The sequence below is a fragment of the Rhinoraja longicauda genome, chromosome 4 (genome assembly GCF_053455715.1).
Source record: "Rhinoraja longicauda isolate Sanriku21f chromosome 4, sRhiLon1.1, whole genome shotgun sequence".
Lineage (NCBI taxonomy): Eukaryota > Metazoa > Chordata > Chondrichthyes > Rajiformes > Arhynchobatidae > Rhinoraja > Rhinoraja longicauda.
The window spans coordinates 13330426-13355426 of record NC_135956.1 but is presented as its reverse complement, the minus strand read 5'-3'; the positions used below and the strand labels follow the sequence as shown (position 1 = coordinate 13355426).

The window sequence follows — 25001 nt, the reverse complement described above, 5'->3', positions numbered from 1 at the left end:
CAGTGGGCCGAAAAGCCTGTTTCCTTGTTGTATCTCTAAACTAAACTAATCAATGACGTTATAGTGAAAGCGTACAGATTGAGTACCTGCATTGATCCAATAAATTGAGGAACTGGGCATTCACCCCAACCTCCAATCCATAATTGGCCCAGGTCTGGATGAAGGTCAAGTTCTGCAGTGAGTTATCCTGAACATTGTCAAATAAAACACGGGGAGACAATTTTTAGCAAGTAATTGCGAATTGACTGCAATGCCAACAATTTTTTTTGATGAATGGGGTAAACTGAGGAACAGCAATTGATCACTTTAAATCTGTTACACCATATTCCATTTTGATGCATTTAAAATTCTTGTTCTAGCACCAAAGCAGGCCCTTCTGCGCCATTATACCCCATTTATGTCATACCCACCTGCTCACGTTTGGCCCTTTCCTCTCTAAACCTTTCCTATCCATGTACCTGTCCAAATGTTTTAGTTTAGTTTATTATTGTCACTGTACTGAGGTACAGTGAAAAGCTTTTTGCTGTATGTTATCAAGTCAACAAAAGGACTATAAATGATTACAATCAAGCCGTCCACATTGTATAGATGCAGGATAAAGGGTATAACATTTAGGGCAAGATAAAATCTGTTTAAAGAGAGTTTAAAGGTCTCCAATAAGGTAGATGGGAGGTCAGGGCCGCATCAATTTCACACCAAGCTACATTAAGATGTTAGAGTAAACCATCAAACGCCTGATCAGATGTAGGATCTAACAGGGCTCAGACAAAAGTAAAAGTAGAGGTGAACACAGATTTAGCAAGGTCAGAGTTTATGTCTTCAGCTGTAAATTAACCAAATTAATTGGTGGTGGAACCGTCCAAATTCTTAAGGTTGAAAAGGGAAGAGATACTCTGGAGAGTTAAAATAAACACTCTGGATATCCTGGAAGGATACACAGCTATAGATTAGGGAAATAAAGGGGCAAGACCAATTTTAGAACAATAATGATAACTTTAAAATTGAGACATTGTTAAAAAAAAGCAAGCACATGCTTTAGAAAGTATATTTAATGAGAGACACAGCAGAGTCATAGAATCATACATCATGGAAACAGGCCTTTCGGCCCAACTTGCCCATGCTGACCAAGATACCACACTGGTCCGACCTGCCCGCATTTGGCCTTGACCACCTTCTCTGGCATGAAATGTGATGCCAGAGGTAGGAATGTAAATTAAGTGAAGTGGGAAAGGGAGAAATGGGAATGCATCCAGGTGGGGCAGAGAGGAAGAGAGGGGAGAAAGGGGAAGGTTATTTGTATGTTAGTTACCTGAAATTGGAGAATACACGAGGAGCCTGTTTGAACTTCGAGGCTATCTCGTGATCAACACAAAGCAGGTGGTAAATTTAAGCCACAAGAAAATGGAAAAGGGACCTACACCTAAACAGCTAAGAATAAAACCAAATGGCTGTTAACTCATGCAGCAAAACAAAGTAGGAGAAATCAAAGAAAGGACAACACAGAAACAGGAGAACAAGAATATGTGATGTTTCAGTAATTTAGACTTTGTAACTCGCTTATCAAGTCCAGAAAATCTGAGTGTTCGAAAAGATAATTTTATGTCGTGTAACTTTTGGTGAGACAATCTAAAAAAAGTTAACTATTTGCTATAATATCTTTGCCTTGTTTTAAGCATTTGTTGCTATATTAAACCGTTAAAATGTTTGGATATTTGGAACTGGAGAAAGGCAGTTTAAGTTAGTGCTCTCTCCTTTAATACCAGCGAGTTTAACACAGCCATTATCCTTTAGTTATCTGGGCATCCATGAGACCAAATGTAGAAAGAGTGATCAGGATAATTGAAGCAATGTTATAGACTCACTGACCTACTATTCAGGATATGCAAGTGTCTGAGATGTTACATAAAAGGTAATTGTAACCAAAAGATCCTCTGATTACGATCTCAGCCCACAGCACGCATCATTTCCATTTACAAGTTTAGCAAACATACCTCTCAATAGTTTGTATTGAAATCAACTTTACATTCCTTCCTCTGGCCTTGTAATTTTCTAGCAAGTCAAGTCAAATTTATTTGTCACATACACATACACGATGTGCAGTGAAATGAAAGTGGCAATGCCTGCGGATTGTGCACAAAAAAGAATTACAGTTACAGCATATAAATAAAGTTAATAAGTTACTATAGTGTAGACAAAAATTTAGTCTCTGGGGTTATAAAAGTTGACAGTCCTGATGGCCTGTGGGAAGAAACTCCGTCTCATCCTCTCCGTTTTCACAGCGTGACAGCGGAGGCGTTTGCCTGATCATAGCATCTGGAACAGTCCGTTACTGGGGTGGCAGGGGTCCCTCATGATCTTGCTTGCTCTGGAGCTGCACCTCCTGATGTATAGGTCCTGCAGGGGGACGAGTGTAGCTCCCATGGTGCGTTCTGCCGAACGCACTACTCTCTGCAGGGCCATCCTGTACTGGGCAGAGCTGTTCCCAAACCAGACTGTAATGTTGCCGGACAGGGTGCTCTCTACAGCCCCAGAGTAGAAGCAATGAAGGATCCTCAGAGACACTCTGAATTTCCTCAGTTGTCTAAGGTGGTAAAGGCGCTGCTTTGCCTTACCCACCAGTGCGGCAATGTGCGTTGCCCACGTCAGATCCTCTGTGATGCGGACTCCCAAGTATTTAAAACTGCTCACCCTATCCACAGTCATTATCTTTAAAGAAAACACAGCAATTACTCTGGTTTCTTAAGTAACATTCACTACTTTGTGAACCCATAAGTAAGATACCATTTAGAAACCACAAAAACAGACTTAATTATTGTTATTTTTCATTGAAGGTTTAAATTTCCTTAATCTATTCCCAATTCAACCAACCAGGACTTAGGACATCTGTTAGCTAATAATAACCAAGGAAAATTATCCAATATTTCATCTACCCTCCTCAAAAGTATAGTCATCAATATTACAAATAGCACGATGAATGAAGTCTAGTGAGTGTTTTATAAAAAGTAACCACCTCTTCACTGAATCAGCATTGTGCTGCAATGCCAGATAAGACAATCTCAAAAGCATCTCGTTTATAATTCCTTTCAAGATTATAAGATTCCCACAAACACTCTCCTAGCTTGAATTACTTATCTATTCAGCATTCTACCAGGCCTAGAAAATAGTGACGAGAGCCTTTTTCATTAATCTAGACCAATTACTAAATTATAGCTTCAAAGACAATGTTTTGCCATTTTAATAGATTAATTTCCAACTCCTGCATGAAGATTTCCAACTTCTACATGAGTACTTACATTATTTCTTTTGTCTAGTAGATCAATAAAATACTTTTAAAATTATTTCCTTTTCAACATGAATACAATCTATTTTTTTCAAAAAAGTGTAATTCTCCATTCTTGCAGATAAATTCCCATCAATATTAACATTGCATTTTCCATTTTGAAATTCCACGTATATCTTTGTTATCTTTCACCCACTCCCTCCCCAATAGGTGACCTGCCAAGCATTTTCTGTTTCAATACTATTAAAATCATAATCTTGATTTAACGACGTCTCAATAAACCTATAAACAATTAACAGTTACTATAGGAGTTAATTTTTAATCAAAATAAGACCAAGTGGACCCGTTGGGCCCATTCCTCGTAGAGGGGGGACAGGGAAGGGGAGAGGGCATGATTGAGTGAGCCCTGGACCCAAAGCCTCCTGTATTGTTTCACCTTCAACCCCCCACTCAATCCCCCTTATCCCCCCTCCTCCCCCCCACTGACCCACTCCATCACACCTACCCACCCCCACTTGCCCCTCCCCAGCCCCCACCCTCACTTGCCCCTCCCCTAACCCCACCCCCCCATTCTCACCTCCCCCAGCGCCACTCTTACTCTCCCCCACCCCCCCTTTCCCCACCACCCCCACTAAATACAAGAGCGATTTAAATGAAATTGTTATAGGCACTGGCGGGGAGAGTGGTGATTAAGGTGGTGCAAAAATTGTGGCACTACGGTTTATTCTGAGTTTTAGTGGTATATATCCATATAATATAGAATAGATATAGATGGATAGATAATCAAAACTGACAAGCAGTATTGGAGTGAGCAAAGTAGACAAAGTAGCTCATATGGCATGTAATAAACAAATTTCAAAATTTATTTTCCCGCAGAGATTTTAACACACACAGTACCCTCAAACCAAATTTCACCACTGCAATTTTCCTGCACAATTTCCATTGGCTAAGCATCTTTCCTATGGTTATGGCTTTTTAATTTATTATCTTGCACAAACAAACTGCAACCAATAAAGTTCTCCAAAGTAAAAAAACGGTGATGGGAATCTGAAATAAACCAAAAAAATTGCTGAAGATTTTTAGCAAGCAAGGAAGTATCCGTGAAAAGAAAGACAAAGTCAATATTTCATAGAACATAGAATAGTACAGAACATAAATGCCCTTCAGCCCACAATGTCTGTGCCAAACATGATGTAAAGATAAACTATTCTCATGTCCTGCACATGATCCATATCCCTCCATTCTATGCATTTCAGGTCAATAATCTTTCAACAGAACAGGGAGTATACAAAAACAAATGTTTTTTTTTTAATTTGGGAAGGCAGAAAGATGGTAGGATATGTTTGTGATAGGCAGGAGACCAAAATAACTAAGGCTTTTGATGCCATTTTAGAGTGGGTGGGGGGGAGACTTTTCAGCTGATCTTATTGTAGGTGTAAGTGAATGAGGGCAGATTAATAAGAGAGAAAAAAACCCTACTTATAACAAACAGACAAATCTTTCATCAGAGGTCCCTCATCCTGATGCAAACAGGAAAGGATGTTTATCTGGAGTTGTTGAGTAATGGGTCCCAAAGGTTGCAACTTTCCAAGATGGAATGGGTGGTACTGTTGAAACAGCAAAGGAGCCTAAAAATAGGAATTAAAAGACTAGGATTGAGAATTACAGACATGGAATTGGAAGCTCAGCGTGAACTCAATTGAGGCTTTCTGCAAAGTTATAAATCTGTTTTTGATTCTTTTCAGCACAGAGGAGTCTACATTGTATGTACTAAATGTAGCACACTAGATTAGAAAAAGTGTACATGAATTGTTCTTCACCTAGCAACAAGTTCTATAAAAGATCTAGATATGGTAAGAAAATGGGTAAATCAAATTGAGCAATTTACTTGAGGAAATCAAAGAGTAGAAAATCGACAATCCAAGACAGCATCTGAACTTTCAAGCAAGTAGTGACACAAGGTTATCGAGCAGACATGTTAACAGTTTTTCCTCCATAGGTGCAAGATATTTCCAGTAATATTTCATTTTGGACCTATTATGGCATTATCTTGTATATTCTACAAAGTTATTCAAAGCTGGGCTGGTACATAACTCTCCAGAGAATCATTTGATTGCAGCAATGCAGGGCAGCTCATTCCCAACTCATTGCTAACCAGAAGTTAGGAAGAAGTGGGAGCCAGATGCTAATGCACTTAGCCTCCCACTCCCTGCTGGATTCAACAGAGTGCAGGAGCAGAGTATAAACATCTTGAGCTTTTCATCAAGGTGTAAGATTTGAGAAGTTTTCCCTCATTCTGAAAGCAACACCAAACCAAAGAGCTGCAGTTTGGACATTTTAAACGGGAGACTGGGGCTGATAGCGGAGAAAGGCTGCGGTCAGTTTACCAAGGGATGTCACAATCTGTGGGTCCTAAAATGGCCGCAGGACCTCGTGACCAGCCACAAGAGCAAAAACCTTACAGTCCAGTCTCTAGGTTTCTGCAAAGCCACGGCCAGAACAATGGATGGGTATTGGCCATGCAGAAACCTGCGAAACCAGGTCGAAGTCCAGACACTGGGGCGCTGACATCAGCATACTCACAATGCCCCAAGCCGACCTACACAGTTAATCTCGTTAAGGGGGCACAATAGCCCATAGAAAACTACCTGGTAGGTGATGGGAAACCAGTTAAACCCATCACCTCGCAACGAAATACCAATTAACACCGTCTGGCCATCCCCGGTACCCCCGGACATAAGCGCAGATCAGAGAGAAAACATACATATCTTTTAAACAAAGAGATCCCAAGATCTGGCAGGAGATAGGACGGGTCAGAATAGTATAACTGGCCATGACTTTTGGGTTTTAAACTCAAGTCAAACGGATGCAGGAGGAAGAAAAGACAGGCAAGAAGAAGCGAAGTGCAAGAGAGAGGAACCGGCACGCAACTCGAGAAGAAATACTGCAAGAAAACCTGCAAGGAACGCAAGAAACGGAAGGAAGAAACTCAGGGGACAAGCACGACCCTCACTGAAAGCAGCGAAGCAGCACGAACAGCCAATAACCCCAGTAATAGCCCCATGGTGAGCATGTACCCCGATCCTGCATATCCTGGACATAGTTTAGTGTAGAGGGGAGGGTGGTTTGAATAAACGTGGGTGTGTAAAGGAATATGTGTTGGTCAATTTTGCGATGTGTCGTACGTTCCCCATCTTACAGTCGTGTATATATCTTGTAGAACTGTGCGTTTTAGAATTCATAGTCAAAAGTATTCATGTAATTCGGTATGTGTCTTATAGATATGTCTTATAGAACTGTATAAGTATTCATGGACAATAGTCCCAAGCGTTCAATAAAAGCCTTTTCCATTTAAACCCTGGTCTTCAAATCTGGTCTGGTTGAGTTTTTTTCTACACTATCAACGCCCCTGCATCTAAGTCCAGTGTCTAGAACCGTAGGGGGTGAGTGGGTCGAACCACTCATGGGGAACCAGTGTGCGCGGCCTGGTCAAGGGATCAGAGCAAGGCCCGGGGACCGTAGGTCGGGCGAAAGCTCGGCGCAGAAACCCCTTACAGATAATGGCGACCACGAAGGGACACTGGCAGCAGGACGATAGTGTACCAGAAAAGGATTTTAAAACTAGGGATGTAATGGACGAGCGCATTGCGGACTATGTTTTTAGCAAGGTGAATATCACCAAACAATGGATGTGTGGTTTGTTAGAGGACAAGCGCCCACTGGATGCAGCGATCCGATGGACGGCCAGTAAAGCCCACAAGAAATCTGTGGAAAAGGCGGTCTGGCTGACCTGCTACAAAAAGCAGGTCCAGCTCTTGGATCGCGTGGTTGTGGCACAGGCAGCCCAGATCAGGGACCTTCTTGAGGAGGTAGAGGAGAAGGCCGCGGGTGGGCACCAGTTGATTGAGGCTCTGGACTCTTTAAACAAGGAGCGCCGGGTCGTGACCAACCGCCACAACGCCAGGGTAGAGCTGATGGAGTGCCAGATCACTGAGGCCATGCGCAGTAAGGGCAAGCTCAGGGAGCAGTGCGCTTCCCTGAGCCGCCAGCTGGAGACCCAGGAAGAGAACCTCAAGGGGGTTAGGGCAGCCTACCAAATGGTTTTGGAGGACAGATCGGAAGGGGCCGACCACGGGGCCTGCCTGCAGGAGATAGAGGGTTTGCGGAGTGCTTTAAATAAAGTAAAAGAGTTGGTCTATCTAATGAACCCCCCGGCAAGCCAGTCGCTGGCGGTTGCGAAGGTCCCGGTTCCGGTCCCCAGAAAGACCGTGGTGGCTTCGGCCCCCAGACTCCGCGATCCCCCTAGCTACGAGGCATCCTGGAAAAGGGGTAGTGTAGGGGAGAGAGAGAGAGAGGAGCTCCCGGTCGAGGACTCGGCACCGGCGCCCATGTGCCCGGTCCTGGAAACCAGACGGGGACCCACCGCGCTGAATGGGGACGCCGGACCCATTCAAAGCGAGATCGTGGTGCCCCACATCTCCCAGCAGTTAAGAGCCATGATCGGGCATGTAGCAAAATTGTCCGAATCAGGGGACCCTTCGCTGCATTTCAGGGAGATAGAGCAAACAGCCGCAATCAACGGTTGCGACGAGGGAGAACAGGCAAAATTGTTGCTGTTCTCCCTGGACAGCTCGATCCTCCAATGCCTCTCAGATGAGAGTAAAAGAGGGACCAGGACCTACGATCTCCTACAGGACGAGGTCCTGGAAGTTTTGGGGATGGGCGATGAGGGTCCATTTGCCCGATTGGGGAGGACCCTCCAGATGGAGGGAGAACCCCCAAAGGTTTTTGCGGCGCGACTGTGCAACTGCCCGCACGTCCCCGCGCGGGATGACCTGTTCGGGAATGGGAGAGCCCAGTGGCTCCGATGTTTGGTGTCAAACAGCCTGGCAGCCGTCAGGGAGCAGGCGAAAGCCTGGTTTGATCCCACAAATAGCACGGAGGAGGCGGTTTTGGACCGTCTCACGGTAGGGTATAGTAACACCCGGAGCACGTCTACCCGACTCGTAAAAGGGAAGGTGCACGTAGCGGAGGCTACTGCACCGGCCCAAAAGGAGTGGCGACAGGAGGGTAACCCTACCGCACAGTCCAAGTGTTTCAGGTGCGGTAAGGTGGGGCACTGGCGGAAGGATTGCAGGGCCCACACCAAGGAAGATAGGGTTGGCACCACCCTGCGCGCCGATGTCCCAGTTAAGCCCGAGATCATCGAAACGATGATCGAGGTGATGCGGTCCCTCATGGCCGCACAGGGGAAGGTGGCAGTCGCTACCGGCTCCCCGGGTGCGAGGGGGGCACTGGACATTCCCCAATGACATCAGCCCGCGCAGCCCGCCTGTCTGTGTCCTCTCCGCTACGATGCGTGGAAGAGGCCGCTTGTGGAGATGGTAGTGGAGAGGCAAAGGGGCAGTTACCTGTCGGACACAGGGGCTTCATGCACCATGGTCCACACAGAGGAACCTTTTGACTCTCCCCTGTCCACAGGGGTCCCTTTCGCACTGGCGGGGTTCACAGGGAAGGAACAGGCTGGCGCGCGTTCCATCCCGCTGTCCATTCATTTGGGAGCACTCCATACCACATGGGAGTGTATCCTGATGAAGTGGCCTAGAGCACAGGGGTCAACCACAGGGGCTAGCCCTGTGAGTGGGGACTCACAGCCAAGGATGAGGCAGGTCACGCAGACAGGCAAGGTTGCCTGTGTGAGGGGGGAGGACATTCTCCAGGAATGGAGAGTCTCGCGTTTTGGGTGGGATTCAGACGAGGAAGAGCCCGATCAGCTCGACCAGGGGCTGGATCCCATTACGGAGGAGGAGGAGTCGGAGGGAGACGACAGTAACGTCCCCGACTCAAGCACCAGGAAGGCGGGGGTAGCGGGCGAAGGCTCACCACCTGTAGGTACAGGCAGGGTGAGGCCGGATGCCGCGGGTATACCCAGCACCAAGGGGGCAGAGCTGGATGAGGAGGGGCCAGGGTCGGCAGCTGTGGGGGTACCCGAGCTGCGGCACGGCAGGAACCGGTCCTCAGCCAGGCTGTCCAGGGGGCAGTGCCTAAGGTGACCCTCCGTAGGTCCAGCAGGGAACCCCAACCTAGAAAGTTTTGGCCAGAGGTCAATCACGCCCCGAGGTACGGGAGCCAAGTGAGGAGGAGGGAGCTAAAGTTTCAGAGGAGGTTTAGCCCCCGCCAGGCAGCGACAGGCTGCGGAGGATCAAAGGTGGGAGACAGCGTGGTGCAGTCGCGGGAGATGACCCGCTGCAGCCCTGACAGGGATTAGCTGAGCCGCCCTGGGAAGGCGGCGCTGTATTATATTTTTGATAGATAAGGATTAGGTAATGTAGATAAGGATTAGGTAATTAGATACGGATAAGTAATTTAGATAAGTTTTGTGGGGATAGGTGTAAATAAAGTTGATGCGTCCAGGATGTGTGGGTGTGGGGTGCAGGCTGGGGGTCAAGAGACCCGCCCGCAGGGACATTAACAAAGCCAAGCGCTCCCCAAGAGGCTGGCTAGACCATATTTTATCTGTTTTTCTGGAGTGGAAGGAGGCACTCGTATGGTGGATCGTTGCCACGGCGATCGGATGTGGGTGGGCCTATCGGGGCCGCACCAAGGACATCATCATTTACGGCTGCTCCGGGGACACGGCTCCCATCGCGACCGATGGGACTGGAAGGAGAGAAGCGGAAGAGACCGCAGTTCACTTCCATGAAGGCCGGTGGCCGGGGTGGCTGGGATCGAACTCTTCAGAGTATTCCAGCGCCTCAGGCTTTGCTTATCGGGACACTTCGTTATTGTGCCCGAGAGTCAAGATCATCGCCCAAAGGGTAAGAGCCACCGTTGGCAAAAGGATCTGCCTGGTATGCACGGGGAAGGTCCCCGCGAGCAGGCGGTGGTGGCTGAGGAAAACGAGCAGGACAATGGCCAACTCCACTGTTGAGTGGGAGAGACTTGACAACGACACTCACAGGACTATTTCTGGGACTAAAGAACAGTTGAGTGTGTGTTGGGACAAATGGTGGGAACCGGATGAGGGGATCTATATGTGTATATGGGGTTCGAGGTATCGCTGACGTGCGGGTGGGCGAGCAGGACCCAGCCGCAAGCTGCTAGAAGGACGGGCCCCTCCGCACCGAGTGAACTGAGTTTTGCATTGTCCTTTTTCAAAATTGTATAAAGAATGATTGTGTTGAAGGAATGTAAAAAATAAAAAAAATGTATCGTTTTGCTGTTGTGTTGTTTTCATGTCTTACATTAAAGCTGACACCAGTAGGAGGATGGCGGAGGCATCGGCCTGGGACAAGGTGTAGGTGTATATGTCTGACATGAAAATGTACATACTTGTAATATAGTTTTGCCCGGGACACGGGCAGTAAAGGTCAGCCTAAAAGATGGGGACTGTACGTTCGCAATGGAACACTAGTTTAGTTAAAACCTCAGGGGTCTGGATGTGGAGAATCGGGAAAACATTGCTCAACCACATTATTTAATTGATTCGATAAACTGGGGTTATGCAAATCAACAGGAGGGACTGTAAGATTTGAGAAGTTTTCCCTCATTCTGAAAGCAACACCAAACCAAAGAGCTGCAGTTTGGAAATTTTAAACGGGAGACTGGGGCTGATAGCGGAGAAAGGCTGCGGTCAGTTTACCAAGGGATGTCACAATCTGTGGGTCCTAAAATGGCCGCAGGACCTCGTGACCAGCCACAAGAGCAAAAACCTTACAGCCCAGTCTCTAGGTTTCTGCAAAGCCACGGCCAGAACAATGGATGGGTATTGGCCATGCAGAAACCTGCGAAACCAGGTCGAAGTCCAGACACTGGGGCGCTGACATCAGCATACTCACAATGCCCCAAGCCGACCTACACAGTTAATCTCGTTAAGGGGGCACAATAGCCCATAGAAAACTACCTGGTAGGTGATGGGAAACCAGTTAAACCCATCACCTCGCAACGAAATACCAATTAACACCATCTGGCCATCCCCGGTACCCCCGGACACAAGCGCAGATCAGAGAGAAAACTCATACATATCTTTTAAACAAAGAGATCCCAAGATCTGGCAGGAGATAGGATGGGTCAGAATAGTATAACTGGCCACGACTTTTGGGTTTTAAACTCAAGTCAAACGGATGCAGGAGGAAGAAAAGACAGGCAAGAAGAAGCGAAGTGCAAGAGAGAGGAACCGGCACGCAACTCGAGAAGAAATACTGCAAGAAAACCTGCAAGGAACCAAGAAACAGAAACAAGAAACTCAGGGGACAAGCACGACCCTCACGGAAAGCAGCGGAGAAGCAGCACGAACAGCCAGTAACCCCAGTAATAGCCCCATGGTGAGCATGTACCCCAATCCTGCATATCCTGGACATAGTTTAGTGTAGAGGGGAGGGTGGTTTGAATAAACGTGGGTGTGTAAAGGAATATGTGTTGGTCAATTTTGCGATGTGTCGTACGTTCCCCATCTTACAGTCGTGTATATGTCTTGTAGAACTGTGCGTTTTAGAATTCATAGTCAAAAGTATTCATGTAATTCGGTATGTGTCTTATAGAACTGTATAAGTATTCATGGACAATAGTCCCAAGCGTTCAATAAAAGCCTTTTCCATTTAAACCCTGGTCTTCAAATCTGGTCTGGTTGAGTTTTTTTCTGCACTATCAACGCTCCTGCATCTAAGTCCAGTGTCTAGAACAGTAGGGGGTGAGTGGGTCGAACCACTCACGGGGAACCAGTGTGCGCGGCCTGGTCAAGGGATCAGAGCAAGGCACGGGGACCTTAGGTCAGGCGAAAGCTCGGCGCAGAAACCCCTTGCAAAGGAGTGCTGTCATATGTAGCATCGCCCTTTCATCTGACATAAAGTTATTTGATTTTTACCTTTAATCTTTTTCTTAACATCATTAATTTCTAGTACTTCAAGTGCTAAAATTTAATATAGTGTTCAAATAATTAAAATATGAAGCATAGTGCGACAACTAGTAAAGCTGCCGCCTCACAGCTCCAAAAATCTGGGTTTGTTTCTGACATCTTATCCTGTCTGCAAGTTTACACATTCGTCTTGCAACTGCATAGCTTTTCTTCCAATGCAGTGCTTTATGTTTTTTTCCACATCCCACACACATGCAGGTTGATAGATTCAAAAAACAAACTACTGAGGAACTCAGCAGGTCAGGCGGCATCTGTGGAGTGAAAGGGACACAACGTTGAGTCAGCACTCTTCTACAAACTGAAGGAGTCGGGGTAGAAAGCTAGGAAAAAAGAGGTAGGGGTGGGCAAAGCATGTTGAGTGATGTGGATACTGGTGAGGGAGGGTGGTTTGATTGGCAAAGGTGGTTAGCGACAAAGGCTGGCAGTGAAATGGAAAGAACAGAGCGTCAGATATTCATGCCATTGGCTCATAGGCTATTCAAGCGGAATAGGTGGTGCTGGAAGATGAGCGCAAGTCACCTTCGCACAGATTTAGAGGCCACATTAGGAGCACTGAATTAAGCTGATGAGGTTGGAAGAGATACAAATTAGGTTGATAGGTTAATTGGCCATTGGAAATTGTCTCCAGTTGTGTAGATGAATGGTAGAATCTGGGGAGAATTGATAGGAATGTGGAATTAATAAAATGAGATTGATGTAAGATTAGTGTATTGGTATATTATTGCCATGTGTAGCAAAATAGTGAAAAACTGTGTTTACATTCTATCCAGTCAAATCTTATCATACTGGAGGACAATCGAGTCATACACAAGTGTAGATAGTGCAATGAGAGAAACAACTAGAGTGCAGAACAGTTTACAGCGTTACTGTTAGAACAGAGAAAGTGCAAAAAAAGTGCAGAAGATCTCCAATGAGGTAGGTCAAGGGATCAAGACTACACTTTTTGCCAATTATGAGGTCCATCACTTAATCAATGGGGACAAAGTCGTTCCCCAATCTGGTGGCACTTTCAAGGTTTTGTATCTTCTGCCTGACGGGAGAAGAGAAAAGAGGGAATGATAGGGGCATGTGGCCCTTGATTATATTGACTGCGTTCCCTAGGCAGTGTGAAGTGCACCCTATGACTGGGGGCAGAGGTGGGGGAAAGGGAAATTGGGTTGTGTGATGAACTGGGGTGCATCCGCAACTGCAATTTCTAGTGATCTTGGGCACAGTAGTTGCCGAGCCAAATTGTGATGCATCCTGACAGGATGCTCTCTGCAGTACTGAAGTAAAAACCTTTGAGAGTTATTGGAGATTGGGTTTTGTACTGCGTTATCCTGGTACTAGCCTGCTAGTCACCAGACTATCGTGGGAGCTGGGGATAACAGTAGCCAGCATCTGTACTGTTAGTGATCTGCTAATAAAGAACTTATGTACAAAGACTTGAGTGATTCTGAATATACTCCCACAAACAGGAAGTAGAGGCATTCATGTGTTTTCTTGGCTGTAGTGTCAATGTAGTTGGACCAGGATAAGTTGTTGGTGATATTTTCTCCCAGGAATTTGAAGCTCTCACCCATTTCCACTTCGGCAATATTGATGTTGACTGCGGCATGGAGTAAATTGGAGGTTGAAGGGTCTGTTTCCGTGCCATATGACTAATTCTTTTTAAACTGTGTTTAAACATCTCACATTATCAGAACCATAAAAAATTGCTCAATGTCCTTTGACAGAAATGAGCTGTCAATTAATTACAAGCTGTAAAGGTGCCAAAGCAAACTCAACTGTGGGAATGAATCAGCCTGCGATCTCACAGCAAGGATTCAGCTGATTTGTCACAAAGAGCTGGCACTAAATGGGTATTCTATTATACTCATCCCCAACAAACCTAGTTGATAAGGAAATGCAGATACTGGCTTACACAATAGGACACAAAGTCCTGGAGTCACTCAGGTCAGGCAGCATCTCTGGAGGACATGGATAGGTGACGATTCGATGTTGGGACCTTAGTGGGTTGTTTTACAACAGTCAGAACTATGTCAACATTTTATAGCCCTCTACTCAATAGTGAGTCTTGTACAAAGATGGGGAATGCTGGTAGTTAACATGTTGTGACATGAGTGTGGAAGACCTGGATTTTAACATGCTTTGGAAAATCTGGTTGACCTTTCAACCTGGAGACAAGGAACTGCAGATGCTCGAATCTTGAGCAAAACAGTGCTGGAGGAACTTGTACGCCACAGTGCCATAGCCGTAGAGCCGCTGCCAGAGACCCGAGTTTGATCCTGACTACAGGTGCTGTCTGTATGGAGTGTGTATTTTCTACCTGTGACTGCGAGTTTTCTCCTGGGTGTTCCAGTTTCTTTCCACACTCCAAAGACGTACAGGTTTGTAGGTTAATTGGCTTTGGTACAGGTTTGTAGGTTAATTGTCCCTTGTGTGTCGGATAGTGTTAGTGTACGGGGTGGTCGCAAGTGGGCGTTGACCCAGTGGGACGAAGGGCCTGTTTCCGCACTGTATCTCTAAAGTCTAAAGTAAACTCAGTTGGTCATGCAGCATCTGGGGAGGGAATGGACATGTAATGACTCGATTCGGGTCCCTTCTTCGGACTGATTGCATCATAATCATTCCCTCCACAGATGCTGCCTGACCCACTGAGTTCCTCCAGTGCATTGTTTTGGCCTTTTTTAATCTTTTGGGAATGGGCTGGGAAGATACAGCCATTTGCTACACATATGGAAAATGAAAACAATTCAGATGCAATTCCAGACACACCCATCAAGGCAAGGTTCAGATCATAAATAGTGGAATCACAATCTTGACACGTGATACCAACCTGCGGCTCAAATTGCCATTCAGCAACTGAAGACTTCATGTAAATCTAGGATTTGTTTCCTGCACGGTCAATACAGAGGAAAGCAAATTCCTAAAAAGCATGAGTCTTCGAACACTACATATATTTCAAGAATAACTGCAATTTTGAGATTCAAATGTTTATCTGGTGGTAAAGGGTTAGGGATACACAGACGACACCCTTTTCAAAGCACAACTCAAGCTAAATTTCTGCTACATTTAGGTTACATTAGTCCCAGGGTATTTGACACCTGTCACCATCAAGCTGTTTTGTAAATCCTGCTCCCTGTAGGTTTACTTTGTGTTTTGCTGCAAGATCTTCATTTGTAAACTTGCACTCAAGTTTCAGAATCCAAATAAAAATACAATTATTTTTAATGCAGCAATAGGGAGCAATGCGTGGAACAATGCCAAGTCATTAATAAGGGATCTATGATTCAAGTACTGCTGATACTCCAATTTTTGGAAATTGTTTGCTTCAAATCTGACCTCTGAAAAAGTCAATTTATAATTCTGCCACTTCCATGTGTGCACTGCATGATTGGGTGCAATGGCTTCATTCCTCCTCCCCCCCCCCCCCAATTTGATGCTGCAGGAACTAAATACAACAACATCATTTATAATCAGCCTGCTGGACTGCAAAGTCAGTAAAAAAAAATCTATATTATTATTGATGTCCAGTTCACACCGACCATTGATCACCCGTTCACTCAAGTTCTACGTTATCCCACTTTCTCAACCACTCCCTACACATTATCATTTATGGCTTTCAGTCACAACATATCACTTTTGTAGCGCGGATTTAGTTTAGAGATGCAGCATGGAAACAGGCCTTCCATCCACTGAATCCATGTCGACCATCGATCACCCTGTTCACACTTGTTCCATATTATTCTACTTTCTCATCCACTTCCTAAGCACTAGCGACAATGTTAGAGGCCAATTAACCAACAAACCTGCACGTCTTTGGAATGTGGGAGGAAACCTAAGCACCCGGAGGAAACTCGTGGCCACAGGAAGAACATGCAAACTGCACACAGACAGCACCAGAGGTTAAGATCGAACCCAGGACTATGGCACTGTGGGGCAGCAGTTCTACCAACTATGCACTGTGTTGACCTTTTATTTCTTTGAATCTCCAAAGAACATTTATTTTACAGCCCAGTTGACAAAAGTTGTCTTCTCACCTTTCCATATTTTAAGATGCAAGCGTCATTCTCTGTTTTGGACAATAAAGGAAACTTTGGTGTCCTTTATCATCACCAACATGCTAAAAGTTCCCAGATTTCCAATAGCAAGATTGAGGTCATCAAGTCATCTTTTTAGTACCAACAGAAAAAAGCTCACCAATGTCAAAATCATTTTCCAGGTCAACAGAGGGTCTAATTACACTCAGCTGGCATTAGGGTCCGGCCATGCTTGATGTCAAAATTCCAAAGCAGACCTTTTCCAGATTTGCATCATGGAAAGTGATTACCAGCTTGACAAAGAAAAATATTCAAGGGTGTTCTCAAAGTACTATGAATGTGTAACATTCCCATCAACATGTGAGAATTCCTGGCCACGATCATTCAAAATGGAGGTCGAAACTTCACGATGCATTAAGAGATTGAAATGCCCAGTACGAACAGTAGTCTGCAAGTTGACCATATCAATCATTGCAGAACAGAAGTAGAAACAAGTCATCCTCGTTCTCAATGGACTGTCAAAGAGGGATGTTTTTCTACCTTTATTTTTTCTACTTGCTATTTAAATCAAAGTTGTTGATTGCCTGCGGTGCATCTAATTACTGGCATCAGTGAGTCCGAATTCCCTAGGATGTTAAACCTACAATAAATCTCCATTAAGTTTTTTTTCTTTAAACTGTGCAAATATTTCAAATTTCCTGTGATTTTCCTTTCAGGTGACCTTTATTAGCTTCCTTTGTACTTTTTTTTCCATTAGTCTGTAGACCAATTGATCTACAAACCCACATGTCTTTGGGATGTGGGAGGAAGCTAGAGCACCCGGAGGAAACCGAAGTGGCCACAGGGAGAATGTGCAAACTCAGCAGACAGCCTCAAAGCCAGGATCAAACCCAGGTCTCTGGCGCGTAGGGCAGCTGATGCTCCACTGCCCCCCCCTCCTAATTTAAACTAATTTATGTACCACTGAGAAGAATGTCTCCATATTCTCGCAAAATGGCTATTATGAATCATTTATTCTAGGAAAAGTGTGGGAGGAAACCGAAGACCTTGGAGAAAACCTACGCAGTCAAAGTGAGGACGTACAAACTCCGTACAGACAGCACCTGTAGTCGGGATCGAACCCGGGTCTCTGGCGCTGTAAGGCAGCAACTCTACAGCTGCCCCACCGTTCCACCCTTTAATCACATCCCATCTTTCAATTAGGGGGAATGGCCCTTATTGAATTACACCTATTTGCGTTTGTTCTAAACTTCTCAATATCAAAACAATTGTTGCTAGAAAACAACGTTCCAGATTACAACTATTTTCAACAGGAGAAAGAGTACTTTTGGTCCATTTTAAACAATACATCCATTTGATTTGCTGAAGCGACTTCTCTCTATCTACTTTCCTCAGTTCAATAGCATTTTGATTAATAATCACTCAACATTCTAATCTCACAAAATACTGAGTTTGTGCAACCTGCCCTCACACTCCATTAAGACTTCACAACAGTTGTATGCTCAAATTGAATGCAGTGATCACATTATCAAAGTTAAACCAACAGCACATACAATTGAAACAACACTTACTCGTTTTTGCGATCGCACAGCCCAGAAATAAAGGCCAACATTCTATTCATCCTTGTTGTTAGTTTTTCTTTTAAATTCTCTTAGGCTGTTGTCAAGGCAAGGTTTAATTTCAACCAACAAAAGCACACTGAGCTCGTATTACTCTGGATGCTTAATGATTCTCTCCCTTTAAAATGTTGCATAATGCTTTACATATAATCACTGGCCTTCAGCCACCTGGGCTCTTGCGGCATAATCTAAATTAACCGGTAGCACACTTATAATCCTCAGAAGCTCTCCCAGTTTTGAACATATTGATAAGCTATCAATAATAAATAACTCCCAGACCAAAATGATTACATTTATCTCTAAAATTATTTATGCAAATGTATGCCCAATTGAAAAGTGATTAAAAAAACATTTGTGATCCTGAGATTTATAAATAAACTGTTGGAGTTCATGGGCAAGAAAGTCATAATAAGCCTTTTAGATACTCATTCAGACAACAGCAGTATTGTCAGTTCTTGGCATCTTACTTTCAGAATGATGTGAAACTGAGAAAGATACAGAAGAGATCAACTTGAATGATTCCAGGGGTAAGGAAACCAGGTACTATTCTGGTAATGTAGCTTTACAAGGCAATTTAAAAACAATTCTGACAGAATTATTTTAAACCATGAACGGGCTGCATGGTAAATTGAGGGAAACCCTTCTCTTTGGCCAAACTGGGAAGAATTAGAAGTTTGTAACCTTTCCATAACCTAGGTACTGCATCTTTTGTTTTAGTTTGCAATAAGTATTTTGTCATGAAATTCCATCTCCATATGAGATAAAGTACTTTTTGTGAACACTACCAGAAAAAAAAAGTTGCACACAGCGCTTCTCCAATTTCTCTCTCAGTAGTACTCCATTGGGTACAATCTAGAAACACTGGCACAGAAGCACACATCCACATTATCAATATGTGGCTCACAGCTATTACAGACATTTAAATTTTGAATAGGATGGAAATTTGCTTACATTACAGTCCAATCTCAGGTGATTCTAATGTGCATTAGTAGCATTAAATTACCCGTCAAAAACAAAAGTGTGTGAAACTATGGGTGTTACGATCAGTATGTGCAGATCCAAATTATACTTCCAATTTCCACATAATTTCACCCATTTACCCACATTATAACCTTCACTGTGGACACGCCAATGGAAAGTCCCAATTAATAACCAAATGGCGGTTTATTTTTATTGTTAGGAAAGGGAGAGAAAAATCAAGAACATTTAAACTTTAGAATTTTTTTAAACAATATTTAAAACTGCAATGGCTAAAAAATGCAAATTCTTACGAGAGCTAAAAATGCAAGATCTAAGATCTTGGAGGTACTCAGTTAGCCAGGCAGCAATGGTAATGAAACAATTAATGTTTAATCAAAGTAATTGATCCAAAACTATCCAGGTCTCTCTCAATTGCCTGTTCTGAATATTTCTGGCAGCAACAAAAGATGTAGAGTGCCAATGACTCAAAGTCCAAATAGAGAACCATGAAATGCTAAAACCATCTGATACTCTCAAAGACTTTCAAGGAGAAAGGGCAAAGTTTAAAGATGTGCAGGGCAAGTTTTATTTATACATAATCAGTTGTGGGTGCCTGGAACGTGCTGCCAGGGATGGTGGTGGAGGCAAATACAACAGTGGTGTTTAAGAGGCTTTTAGGTAAGCACATGTGAAGGCAGATGAGATTAATTTATCTTGGCATCGTGTGAGGCATACATTGTGGGCCAAACGGCCTGTTCCTGTGCTGCACTGTTCAATGTTCTTGTTATTCATTATTCTATTGCTTTATAAAGCAATGTAATAATGTAAAATTCTTATGCTCAGGAGGAATACAATACTTCTTTCATTTAACCTCAATTTAAACAATCATCTGCATCAACAAAAATAATTTAACAGTGATTCGCGCAAGTCAGGCATACTTCGCTATTAGGGTAACAAGGTCAAGTAAAAAAACGTGAGCTGTAGACTAACAACAACTGCGGTTTGTTTAAACGGCAACAGTATTATACAATACTTTTTATAAAATGTTGATATTATTGTGAGCTGCACCATGACAAGCATATTGCTGCTCATTCCCCAGCTGCCACATATTCTCCAGACTGGAAGAGCCGCCAATTAGTGCTTATGGAAATTTAACAAGCAGTTGTCCCATGACACCAAATTGTACAAAAAACACTACGAAGATTATACTCCAGTGCCAAAATACAGCCTATGGAATCATGATGAAACTAATATATATATCTACAATCTATTCATCTATCTATCAGATAGAGATTAATATCTTATCTATCTCATCTGATGATATCTCATCTATCATCAAGTTGGGAGGTTATGTTGCAGTTGTACAAGACATCGGTGAGACCGCATTTAAAATATTTTGTGTTCAGTTCTGGGCACCATGTTATCTGAAAGATATTGTCAAGCTTGAAAAAGTTCAGCGAAGATTTACGAGGATGTTGCCAGGAATACAGGGTGCGCGTTTAGGGAGAGGTTGAGTAGGCTGGGTCTCTATTCCTTGGAGTGCAGGAGGATGAGGGGTGATCTTATAGAGGTATGTAAAATCATGAGAGGAATACATCAGTTAGGTGCAGTCTCTTGCCGAGAGTAAGGGAATTTAGGACCAGAGGACATAGGTTCAAGGTGAAGGGGAAAAGATTTAATAGGAATTTGAGGGGTAACTTTTTCACACAAAGTGTGGTGGGTGTATGGAACAAGCTGCCAGAGGATGTAGTTGAAGCTGGGACTATCCCAGTGTTTAAGAAACAGTTAGACAGGTACATGGATAGGACAGGTTTAGAGGGATATGGACCAAGCGCAGGCAGGTGGGACTAGTGTAGCTGAGACATTTTGGCCAGTGTGGGCAAGTTAGGCCAAAGGGCCTGTTCCCACGCTGTATCTCTCTATGACTCTATAAAGTAGGAATTTCACAATAAAACTCTTGACCATCTATAATCTATCCATCTCTCCACGTCTATCATCTCAAAATAATACATTCTGCAAAAGTTCAAAAACTCAATTTTAAATAAAATGTTATATTTCCATCCCAATTTACGGGGCAATATTGTGTTTCCAGAGAGCTGGGAGGGACATGGCACGCGTTTCAGGTTAGGCTATATTACTTCTCAGCAACGAGTTACAAAAAGAGTAAGGGTCTGAAGAAGGGTCTCGACCCGAAACGTCACCCATTCCTTCTCTCCCGAGATGCTGCCTGACCTGCTGAGTTACTCCAGCATTTTGTGAATAAATCGATTTGTACCAGCATCTGCAGTTATTTTCTTATACAAAAAGAGTAAGCTTGTGGTGCATTTTCCCTGGGTTGTTATCGCTTGGAATTGAACCACATCCATGTAAATCTCTTACTATTTCTACACGCATACTAACCGAGAACACTGCATTCTGCAGCCCGAAGGGAATGGGTGTGAGTCTGGCCAAAGCCACCACCTTCAATCCGCTACCTCCTTCCACCACTTTGACCACGGCGCTCAGTTGCTCGTTGGCTCGGACTTTGGCGGAGACCCACGCCGTCAGCAGCCGCTTGCAAATCAGGTGAGCGATGAACGTCCCGATCAACACGCCGGTCACCACCAGCCCCAACCCCAGCACGAATCCGTAGAGGTAGCCGGCAGCCACGTTCAGCACGATATAACCCCAGCTGCAGGGGAAGGAGACAGCGATGAAACCCACGACGAAAAGCAATGCCCCGGCCAAGCTGTCCAAACTCTCCACCCACAACAGCAGATCCTTCAGGTAGCGTCGCACCAGCGCCAGGGATGTGAAACACACGATGGCCAGGGCGCAGATCAGAAGAAAGCTCTTCAGGCAGCAGTTGTTGAGCCAGTAAGTGGCCTTAGGGTCCCCCAGGATGGGCAGCTCGTTCTCCATGCCTTGGTGCTGCAGGTTCAATTCCGACTTCACCTGCATTCGCTCCAGTTCCACTGCGTCCGCCTGGCTCAGCAGCAGCGAGTCGGGGCAGGGTCTCTGCAAGCTCCGGCTCAGCGCCAAGTGACCTTTGCTCAACTTCTTCAACACTTTGGTAAAAAACAGCCAAGACGCGACGCCAATGTTCCACATAATTGAAAGGGGAAGAATTGTCTTTCTTTTAAATCCACGCTTTGCAACAAAAAAAACCCCACAACGTCTCCTCTTGAAATAAATCTCCAAATGATACAAGAAAAAAAAATCCGATGCGATTTGGAAAGATGCGTTCACTTTTTGTTTTTTGGGGGGGGGGGGGGCGAAATTTTACATCACTGAACGTCTCTGCAGACCTGGGGTGGAGTGAGTGAGACTGGAAGCGATTCCCGAGCGTTGCAGTAGCGTTTCTCTTACTAAAAGAGGAAGGAGGAGGAGGGATGGTTTGGAGAGAGAGAGAGAGAAAAAACGGGGAATGAGGCCGAGCAAGAGAGATATCTGTTGAAGGCCGAGAGAATTTTGTTGGGGGATGAGACGTTTCCGAAGGCCGAGCAAGAGAGATTTTTGTTGTTTTCTCTTAACGATCCGGCTGTCTCTCTCTCGTGTGTGTGTGTCAGGGCGGCTGTGTGGACCGGTGGAAGATTCCTGCCACGTCTTCTTGCTTGAAGACAAGACACAAAATGCTGGAGTAACTCAGCGGGTCAGGCAGCATCTCTGAAGAAAAGGAATAGGTGATGTTTTGGGTCGAGACCCTTCTTGTCTCATTCTCTCTCTCTCGTTGGTGTTCTCTGAGGGATGGGGGGGACTGGGATAGAGAGGGGGAAACAGTAGAGGAAAAAAACAGGTGTAGAGAGGCACACAGTGCCAGGGAGATAGAGGTAGACAGTGAAGAAAAACAGGTATAAAGAAAGGCAGTGGAGAAAAAAGAGGTATAGAGGGGTACTGGAGAACAAATATATAGAGGAGAAAAAAGAGGTATAGAGAGGCACTGGAGAACAAATATATGGATAGACAGTGGGGAAAAAAGAGGTATAGAGAGGCACTGGAGAAAAAATATAGAGACGGAGAAAAAAGAGGTATAGAGGGGTACTGGAGAAAAAATATATAGAGACAGTGGAGAAAAAAGAGGTATAGAAAGGCACTGGAGAAAAAAATATAGAGAGACAGTGGAGAAAAAAGAGGTATAAAGTAAAGAGAGGCAATGGAGAAAAAGCAGAGGTATAGAGAAAGGCAGTGATGAAAAACAGGTCTAGAGACAGTGGTGAAAGACAGGTTTAGAGAGAGGCAGTGGTGAAAACAGGAAGAGAGAAGCAGTGGTGAAAGGCAGGTATAGAAAGACAGTGGAGAAAAAAGTGGTGTAGAGAGAAAGGCAGTGGAGGAAAAAACAGGTATGGAGAGAAAGGCAGTGGAGGAAAAACAGGTATGGAGAGAAAGGCAGTGGGGAAAAAACAGGTATGGAGAGAAAGGCAGTAGAGAATATGCAGAGAGGCAGCAGTAGAGAATATGCAGAGAGGCAGTGGAGGCGAGGCGAGTCTCTCTCTCTCCGCCGCCTAGCGGGGCCCCGGGAAGGCGCGAGCCCGGCTCCCCCTGGGCGCGCGCGGCGCCCTCGGCGGTTGCAGGCGGCTCGTGCCGCGCCTCCGCCCTCCTCCTCCTCCTCCCCCGCGTCCGCGTCGTTGGGTCGCGAGCGCCGCGGCCGCCATCAGCATTAGCCTCCCTTAGGCTCCGGTTCCCGCTCCGTTCGCCGCGCCGCAGCTCAGCCGTCGCCACCCACCCACAATGCTGCTGTCGTCGTCGCCGCCGCTGCTCTTCACCCACGTGACCGAATGGCGCCTGCTTTAAAAAAATAATAAATAACGGTGAGAGAGAGGAAAGAAAGAAAGGAGGAAGGAAAGAAAGAAAGGAGGAAGGAAGGAAAGGAGGAAAGAAAGAAAGGAGGGAAGAAAGAAAGGAGGAAGGAAGCAAAGGAGGAAAGAAAGGAGGGGAGGAAAGGAGGAAGGAAGAAAGAAAGGAAGGAAGGAAGGAAGGAAGGAAGGAAGGAAGGAAGGAAGGAAGGAAGGAAGGGAGGAAGGGAGGAAGGGAGGGAGGGAGGGAGGGAGGGAGGGAGGAAGGGAGGGAGGAAGGGAGGAGAAGGAAGAGAAGGAAGGAGGAAAGAAAGAAAGGAAAGGAGGGAGGAAAGGAGGAGAAGGAAGGGGGAAAGGAGGAAAGAAAGAAAGGAAAGGAGGGAGGAAAGGAAGGAAGGAAAGAAAGAATCTTGCTCGCGATGCCCAGCACGAAACGATAGGCAGTGAGTGGTGTGGGTCACAGAGTCACTCTACACTCGGTATCCCGCCTGCCTGCATTTGGCCCATCTACCACTGGGCTGTAAGCTGCCCAAGTGAAATATGAGGTGCTGTTCTTCCAATTTCCAGTGGGCCTCACTATGGCACTGGAGGAGGCCCATGACAGAAAGGTCAGACTGGAAGTGGGAGGGGGAGTTGAAGTGCTCAGCCACCAGGAGATCATGTTGGTTCAGGCGGACTGAGCGAAGGTGTTGAGCGAAATGATCGCCGAGCCTGCGTTTGGTTTCGCCAATGTAAAGACGTTGACATCTAGAGCAGCGGATACAATAGATGAGGTTGGAGGAGGTGCAGGTGAACCCCTGTCTCAACTGGAAAGACTGTTTAGGTCCTTGGATGAAGTTGAGGGGGGAGGTAAAGGGACAGGTGTTGCATCTTCTGCGGTTGCAGGGGAAAGTGCCCGAGGATGGAGTGGTTTCGGTAGGAAGGGACGAGTGGACCAGGGAGTTACGGAGGGAACGGTCTCTGCGGAACGCAGAAAGGGGAGGGGATGGGAAGATGTGGCCAGTAGTGGGGTCCCGTTGTAGGTGACGGAAATGTTGGAGGACGATTTGTTCGATACGCTGGCTGATGGGGTGGAAGGGGAGAATGAGGGGGATTCTGTCCTTGTTACGAATGGGGGGAGGGGGAGCAAGAGCGGAGCTGCGGGATGTAGAAGAGGCCCTAGTAAGGGTCTCATCTATAATGGAAGAGGGGAACCCCGTTTCCAGAAGAATGAGGACATCTCTGATGCCCTAGTGTGAAACACCTCATCCCGGGCGCAGATGCGGCGTAGATGGAGGAATTGGGAGTAGGGGATAGACTTTTTGCTGGAGACAGGGTGGGAAGAAGTGTAGTCCAGATAGCTGTGCGAGTCAGTGGGTTTATAGTAGATGTCAGTCACTAGTCTGTCTCCTGTGATGGAGATGGTGAGGTCCAGAAACGGGAGGGAGATGTCGG

At 45.4% G+C, this 25001-nt stretch overlaps 2 protein-coding genes across 6 annotated transcripts in view; one reads left to right on the top strand and one right to left on the bottom strand.

Moving 5' to 3' along the window:
- The window catches only part of tmem64 (transmembrane protein 64), a 209479-nt gene extending 185988 nt beyond the window's left edge, over positions 1 to 23491 (bottom strand). For all 3 annotated transcript variants that reach the window (XM_078397215.1, XM_078397216.1, XM_078397214.1), the window contains exon 1: positions 21196 to 23491. In XM_078397215.1, coding sequence (XP_078253341.1) covers positions 21196 to 21885 — 690 coding nt within the window. In that variant the 5' untranslated portion in view covers positions 21886 to 23491. The remainder of the gene's footprint in view (positions 1 to 21195) is intronic.
- The window catches only part of necab1 (N-terminal EF-hand calcium binding protein 1), a 109621-nt gene continuing 106744 nt past the window's right edge, over positions 22125 to 25001 (top strand). For 2 of the 3 annotated variants that reach the window (XM_078397211.1, XM_078397210.1), the window contains exon 1: positions 23335 to 23582. The gene's annotated coding sequence lies outside the window, so the exon portion shown is untranslated. Of the gene's footprint in view, positions 22458 to 23334; positions 23583 to 25001 lie in introns of those variants that run through there. The other variant, XM_078397209.1, reaches the window with a different exon arrangement.